General features: G+C 39.7%; 1 protein-coding gene across 2 annotated transcripts; it reads left to right on the forward strand.

Moving 5' to 3' along the window:
- Window positions 1-312: 312 nt before the first annotated feature.
- LOC112508094 (mediator of RNA polymerase II transcription subunit 32-like) lies at window positions 313-7441 on the forward strand. Of its 2 annotated transcripts, XM_025112873.1 has the most exons (4): window positions 334-664; window positions 6134-6596; window positions 6790-6864; window positions 6952-7441. In XM_025112873.1, exon 2 carries the CDS (start codon window positions 6168-6170, stop codon window positions 6594-6596), a length of 429 nt encoding a protein of 142 aa, XP_024968641.1. In that variant the 5' UTR covers window positions 334-664; window positions 6134-6167; the 3' UTR covers window positions 6790-6864; window positions 6952-7441. The 2 variants fall into 2 exon arrangements, with proteins under 2 accessions (XP_024968642.1, XP_024968641.1); XM_025112874.1 differs by lacking the exon at window positions 6952-7441 and having other exon boundaries at window positions 313-390; window positions 506-664; window positions 6134-6806.
- The last annotated feature ends 248 nt before the right edge of the window (window positions 7442-7689 follow it).

Below are 7689 nucleotides of genomic sequence, written 5' to 3' on the forward strand. Positions count from 1 at the left end.
GTCATTTATATCCCTAATTAAGAACGTACAGTGTGATTTCATATAAACCATAGGGACTATGTAATTTGCTCCATATATATATTAGCACAATTTACACTTAGCATGCGTTTGGTATGGAGATTACATGGGACGGGACGAGATAAAAAAATAGTCTCGTGTTTAACATGTCAAAATACATGTGACAAGACCGAAATTATTTTTAAATTTGATGAAACAAAACTTTGACGATTTTAAATACAAATGGAATATATATTACCCATGTTTCCAATAAAAAACCTAAGCCCTCCATCATCGTCTCTTTTCCACCGTTCCACGAGAGCTCCTTCCACATCGCGGCTTCTTCCACCGCCTCCTTCCACACCGGCTTCTTCCACATCGTTTCTTTGCTGCGTACGTTTTCTCTTTGCTGCGTACGATTTTTTTTTTTTGCGATTCTTTGCTGCGTACGATTCCACATCGTTCCTTCTCTTGGATTCTTGATTACCAACTGCGAATCCCATTATAGGCCAAAGGCCAAAAATAATCCTGTCCGGAACTAGGTCAAGTCCGAACTCCGAACTCGGTCAAGTGGAGCGCTGCTACCCTTAGCCCCAATTCGATTTTGCTACCCTCATTGCCGAGTGTCGACTTGCTGTCGATTTTTCTGTTGCAATTCTGCAGATAGGTATGGTTTCTCCATCTAATTATCTCCATGTCAATTTGTTCTTAATTCAAAGTGAAGTAGACTACAAAGATTATGCCTTTTTATTGTTTGTTTGTTGAATATGTTCACTTGTGGTTGATTATCAACTTATCTAATTCTAATGTGGTTATAGAAACATAAATGCTGATTGGTAAACATCTTTTTGAGTTAGTGTTGACATAGGGAGTGTATTCACAGGCTATCCCATGGGAAAGAAGGGTTATAAACTTTACGACCTAAAAAGTCAAAAGATATGTGTCAGTCGTGATGTTACTTTCTTTTGAAGATGTTTTCCATTTGATGGAAGTTTCAATAAGCTGAAGTTAAATGAGAAGCGAATAAATCTCTTGATTGTTGGGTCACAAGGAAAAATATGGAAATTAGATTTCAACACTAAATACCCCACTTCATCACCGAGGTTGTCTGAAATACAAATTCAATATCAATGTCAATGAAACATTGCATGCTCTTGATTTAATATCGATGTCTGAAAGGGTGATTCTTAGTATCTGCTTAAGATTGTAAAGGCGCCGAGTTTTTTCTTCTACCCAACGGAACTTAGAAACCTTATTGATCAAATAGGAAGGAAACAACCATTTGGTGTTTTCTGTGTACACCTAATATAGCACCACAAACTACAGTTTGTGGAAAGAGCTAGTTTGGTTAACTATCAAAATGGTCAAGCTAGTGTAGGTCAAGAGTATAGCATCAAAAATATTTTGGATTAGTTTTAACAACTATAACTTATAGATTATGTGTGTGTGTGTATATATAGAGAGAGATAAAGAGAGGGAGAGAGAGAGACTGTGTTAAGTATCAAGAGTAACGAAAACAGAAATGATCAAGGCTTGGAAGTTCATACGTTTATTGAAACAAGACTGGCTTTAAATAGGCTTACAAGTACAGAAAAAGTATCTTCCACTAAGCCCACATCTCGTTAAGAAATCGGAAAAAACTCAACGGACTAAAGATCCTAACAAACCGAAAAGGATAGGTCTTTATTCTAGAAACTTTGACTTAGCAATTTGCAAACTAATTGCCTTTGGAGAACAATTAGTTCAAATCAGAAACAGAACAAACACGCAATTCCTTTCGAAGCTTTTGAAAAGCCTCTAGCTTGAGAGCCTTGGTCATCAAATCTGCAAGTTGGGTCTCGAGTGCCACAATGTAACAGCTTAACAACTCCATCGTTAGCAAGATCCCTGAGAAAATGAAACCTTACTCGTATATGCTTTGAGTGGCCTTGTAAAACTGGATTTTTAGACACCTTTATAGTTGATGTTGTCACACATCAACACAGTACCATCCTTTTGCAAATGACCAATTTCTTCTAGAACCCTTCTCATCCAAATAGCCTGGCAAGCACACGCAGCAGCTGCTACAAATTCAGCCTTGGTCGTTGACAAAGTGGCTATGGGTTGCTTTCTTGATGACCATGCTACTGCTCCACTACACATCATAAATACATAGCTCGAATTGCTTTTGCTATCCTCCATATCTCCAGCATAATCACTATCTGTAAAGGCTACCAAGTCACTAGCTCCTCCATTTTTGTAAAACACGCCATAGTCCAGTCCCCTTCAAATACCTTAGGACTCTCTTTGCTGCTGCAAAATTAGTTGTGTAGGACTTGCCATGAACCGAATAATGAGACTTGCAACGAACATGCCGAGTAGCTGTGAGATACATTAGACTTCCCACCATATGTTTGAAGTGAGTTGCATCCACCTTTGTTGCCCTGAAACAATAGGATTCCAAACAGAATTGCTTTCCATACCAAATTGATTTAATACCTCAGCTGCATATTTCTTTTGGCATATAAAAATACCATCAGACCTTTGTAACACCTCAATTCCTAGAAAAAGTCTCATCTTTCCCAGATCTGTCATGTCAAACTCCCTTTTCATTGAACATTTGAACTCAGCTAACATTTCTTTATCATCACTAGTAAATAATAGATCATTAAGATAAATGCTCACTATGAGAAGCTTACCACTTTTCTTCTTCACAAAGAGCGTCTGTTCACTTGGACTTCTTTCAAAACCCTCCTTGATGAAATAAGACTCTATCCGACTAAATCAAGCTCTAGGTGCTTGTTTTAGTCCGTAAAGATCCTTTTTCAGTTTGTACACCATTTGCTCACGTCCTTCCTTTTCATATCCCTTTGGTTGCTCCACGAAAACATCTTCCTTTAATTCTCCATATAAGAAAGCTGACTTGATGTCTTAACTGATAAAGCTTCCAGCCCCTTTGTGCAGCAAAAAACAATGATCATCCTCACTGTATCCATTCTAGCTACAGGTGCGTATATCTCTGTATAGTCGATGCCATGTTGTTGGGAGTAGCCTTTTACCACCAGCCGTGTTTTGTGTTTATCGACTTCACCGAGCTCATTCAGCTTGGTTTTGTAGACCCATTTCACCCCTATTTTCTTAGTAGTTCTACCAGGTGCCAGGTTTGATTTCTTTCGATGGACTTGATTTCTTCATCCATTGCCAACCGCCATTTCGAGCTGACTGCTTCATCAAAGTCTGTAGGATCAGAAGACACCATGAGTGCCAGGTTTGCTTCATCTTCTTCGGACAGATATTCACCGGATTTGAAGTCTGCCATCGACACCGGTGATTGCCGATTTCTTTGTGTTTGCCGATTTCTTCCCTCCCTTGCTGTCAACTCCTCTTTCAGCAGCCGGTAGTTTGTTCTCGTTCTCAGCTCCATCTGTATTTTCCATTGTTCCATTTTCTTCAATGTTGTCTCCCCATGCTAGTTACTTTGATTGTTCTTCTTCGCGGCTAGCATCCCAATCGCATGCATGATCTTTGTCGAAAAGCACATCGCGACTCACAATGATTTTCTTGGCAGCAGGGTCGAACATCCTGTAGCCTTTAGATTCGTTGCTGAACCCAAGTAGTATGCAACTCACGCTTTTATCTTCAGTTTGGTTCTTTTAGCATCTAGTATGTGGACATGTCCCATGCAACCGGACCCCCGGAAATGCTCCACCGATGGCTTCTCTCCGCTCCATGCCTCCTCTGGGGTCATATCCTTCACTGCTAAAGTGGGTGATCGATTCAAGATATGAATTATTTACCGAACAGCTTCTGGCCAGAAAGGTTTGGGAACTCTTTTCTCTGAATAGTATGTCTCTCACCAAATTCTTCAATGTGCGACTCTTGCGCTCGGCCACTCCATTTTGTTGTGGAGTGTAAGTTGTTGTCAGCTATCTTTTCACTCCATGTTGCTTACAAAAATCAGCAAACTCTGCATAGTTGACCATCTGTCCTCAAACATTTAGTAGACTTTCCACTTTCCTTTTCTACAAGTGTTTTGAAGCACTTAAAATGAGAGAAAGTTTCTGATTTCTCCAATAGAAAATAAATCCATGCCTTCCGAGAAAAATCATCAATGAAACATAATACATATCTTTTCTGAATGTGATGCTGGTGTGATGGGGCCGCAAAGATCTGCATGAACTAGTTGCAATCTCTCAGTTGCTCTTCACTTGCTTGTTTTTGGGATAGGGGTTCGATGTTGCTTGCCTTTCATACATGGATCACAGGTGACATTTGAGGCTATAATCTGTGGCAGTCCAGCCACCATTTGCTTTTGTTGGAGTGTATGAAGACCTTTGTGACTGAGATGTCCCTAATGATGGTAGACTGATCCATGTCGTTAGTATGCAAGCATCTTTCTTTCCTGGTGGTGACATGTGGGCAGCAAGTAAAACAAACATCTTGTTGTTACTCATCATAGACTGCCATTCTTCCTCTTCGTGGATGATGAATACTGCAGACACCATTCTTGAACATCACGTTCATGCCATTTTCTTGAAGTTTTCCCACACAATAGATTGTTCTTGAGCTCCCGTACACATTACACATCACTAAGGACATAGCTAACGCCTTGTACAACTAGCTTCACAGATCCTTTTCCATTAACCTGCATTCTCGTGTTGTTTCCAAGTTTTACGATATGTGAGAATGTTGTATCCAAACTTGTAAACATTCCTTGATCTCCACACATGTGATTTGAGCAACCAGAATTAACGAACCATGCATCCCTCATTGTGGAATCGTGCTTCTCTACATATGCCATCAGCAAAACATCATCTTCATCATCGAATTCCACATAATTTGCCTCCTTGCTCCACGTGGGCATTCATGTTGGAAATGCCTGAGGTTATGGCATATATAACACTCCACTGTTGCCTTATTAAATGGCGTTCTTCCTTTACCTCGACCTCTCCCCCTTGGAGAAGAACGCCCCTGCCTCTCGTTCCAGTTCAGTCTTCCACCTCTAACACACGGTCTTCACCTTCTTCATACACCCTTCTAAATTTCTGTTCATGGACCATCAGAGAGCTTTGGAGCTCATCTACATACATCTTAGTTGTGTCTCTTGATTCTTCAATTACCGCAATGTAAGTAAATTTCTCAGTTAGAGTTCACAAGATCTTCTGTACAATCTTGCAATTGGGCATCTCCTCGCCATTGCTCCTCATTTTGTTAGAGACAACCATCACCCTAGCAAATTACTCAAAGATCGATTCACTGTTTTTCGTCACGAGTACCTCGAATTCTCTCCTCAGCGTATTCAGAAGAGACCTCTTCACAGTCTTGCTGCTGCCGAATTTACGCTTCCTTGAATCCCACACAATCTTTGATGTCCACCGATCCAGGATCTGCTCAAACATAAATGCGATCAATTGCTTGAAATAGGTCTGATGGTCAAGTGTCCTTTTCTCGTCGAGTTGTTTCTTATGTGCTGCGTTTAACTCTATGACTGATGGTGCTTTTGTAAACCCATCTGCGACCAATTTCCGTCGTCCCTTTGTTCTCAACAAATTTTCCATTAGCTCACTCCAATGGTCATAATGACTGGGAATTTGGGTTAGGGTTTTGTCTTCAATCATCGTTACCTTTGGCTTTCGTGTAGAAGAAATCTGCTGCTTACTTCTTTTCTGTCTTTTGGAAACCTTGATGGCTCTGATACCGATTGTTAAGTATCAAGAGTAAGGAAAAATTAAGGCTTATAAAACAAGACTGGCTTTAAATAGCCTTACAAGTGCAGAGAAAGTATCTTCTACTAAGCCCATATCTCGCTAGGAAATCGAAAAAAACTCGACTTCCTAACCGACTCAAAAAAATAGGTATTTATCCTAGAAACTTTGAGTTGGCAATTTCTCAACAGAGAGAGGGAGGTTAAGGGGGAAACCCCAAAAAAAGGAAAACCTGAGGAATACCTTGGTAACCATTCATTTGGACAGTATGCACATGTGCATACTAGACAAATTGCTTACAAATTACTTGTATGCACATGTGCATACTGTCCAAATAAATGGTTACCATGGTGATCCATAGGTTTTCATTTTTTTTGCGGTTTTTCCAAGAACCTGACCTTATATATGTATATTGATTATCAATTTGCAACTAATTGTTTCTTTTGGTGCAGTTCCGTTAACAAGTTTTAATCAGAATCGGAATCAATGGATAGCATTGTAGACGCTTTAGACAATGCTTATCAAGAATTTGTGGGTGCAGTAGCTAGCACACTTGAAGCCAAGGAGGCCTCCGGTGGCCAGGTTACTGTTGCCACAGATGCTGCCCTAGAGAACCTTAAGCAAAGATGGGAATTGTTTCGAGTGGCCTGTGATCAGGCTGAGGAGTTTCTCGAGTCCGTCAAACTAAGAATAGCTTCTGAATGCCTGGTGGATGAGGCCACTGGCTCAGTCGCTGGCAAGCCAGTCACACCTGGCCTTCCACCTATTAGTGCTGTCCGGTTGGAACAGATGAGTAAAGCTGTCCGTTGGTTAGTAATTGAACTTCAACAAGGTTCGGGTGCAGGCAACTTATCAACTCCCAATCACTCTTCTGCACCTTTTGATGCTCGGTTTCATGAAGATTCAACTCAATAGGTACGTTTTATGTTTTTTCTAGATTCCAAATAAAAGTTTCGAATTGTAATTACTGTTTTCCAGATTATAGACTGATACGAGTTACCTCGCCTTTCAAGAGAACATGTGTTGATATAGGTTGCTGAGGTTATCATATATTACAGCAAATTCTCGTTAACACTCGTTTTATGTTATAACAAATTAATGATGACAGCAACTGCGTTCTCGTCACATCTTATTTGCTTCAAAAGTTATCGGTAGCTTGACCCTGAAATTTGCTAGACTGCTGGTGAGTGAACACTTTTTTTTTTGTTAACCGTGGGTTTCTGAGCAAGGTTGTTATGCGCATCTCGACTGATACCATAGGGCCCTGCAGATAACATGAAAATTCTCAATGGCCCTAAGGAGATTCGGACGGGCGACGTTAGGGCTGTTTATCCAAATGCTTACTTACGGGTAAGAGTCGACACTCACTTGCTTTACTAGGATTAGGAAATATTCTAGTCTATCAAACGGCATCATATGCAATAATTTACCAAATAAGTGCCAACCAGGTAAGAGTAGTCACTTTCATCAGGTAAGACTCTCGGTTCTTGTCATCCCTCTTAACGGGTAAGATTCTCGGTCTTAGCCAGTTTATTCTGTAAAGTCAGTGACCAAGTAAGCTCTTACCAGATAAGTATTTGGTAAACGATCCTTGCACAACACTTTTTACATTGGGTTGAACATGGTATTGTGGTAGATTGCTTGTGCAATATCTTGAGATTGCAAATTAGTATTTTGATCCACAGTTGATGGATGTCAACATAATATGATTCTGGAATAATTTGATTTAGCATCTTTGAAACACCAATCCCATTTGGGAAATTAAAGAGGGAATAAAGTAGTCTTCCAATCACACACACACACACATATACACACACATATATATATATATATATATATATATAGGGGAGCGTTCAAATAAAAACCACCTAATTTGTACAAACCGTACAAATTTTATTCAACTAATCATAATTTTTTATTTTGTTCATTTTTTTTGTAATTATGAGAGGTTGATTAATCATTTTTATTGTGGATGATGTTAATCATGGATATTATCATCTTCATTATT

The sequence above is a fragment of the Cynara cardunculus genome (assembly GCF_001531365.2).
Source record: "Cynara cardunculus var. scolymus isolate 2C chromosome LG 2, CcrdV1, whole genome shotgun sequence".
NCBI classification, from domain to species: domain Eukaryota; kingdom Viridiplantae; phylum Streptophyta; class Magnoliopsida; order Asterales; family Asteraceae; genus Cynara; species Cynara cardunculus.

Excerpts from the sequence above, each read along its gene's own strand:
- LOC112508094 (XM_025112874.1), top strand. The coding sequence starts at position 6,168 with ATGGATAGCATTGTAGACGCTTTAGACAATGCTTATCAAGAATTTGTG.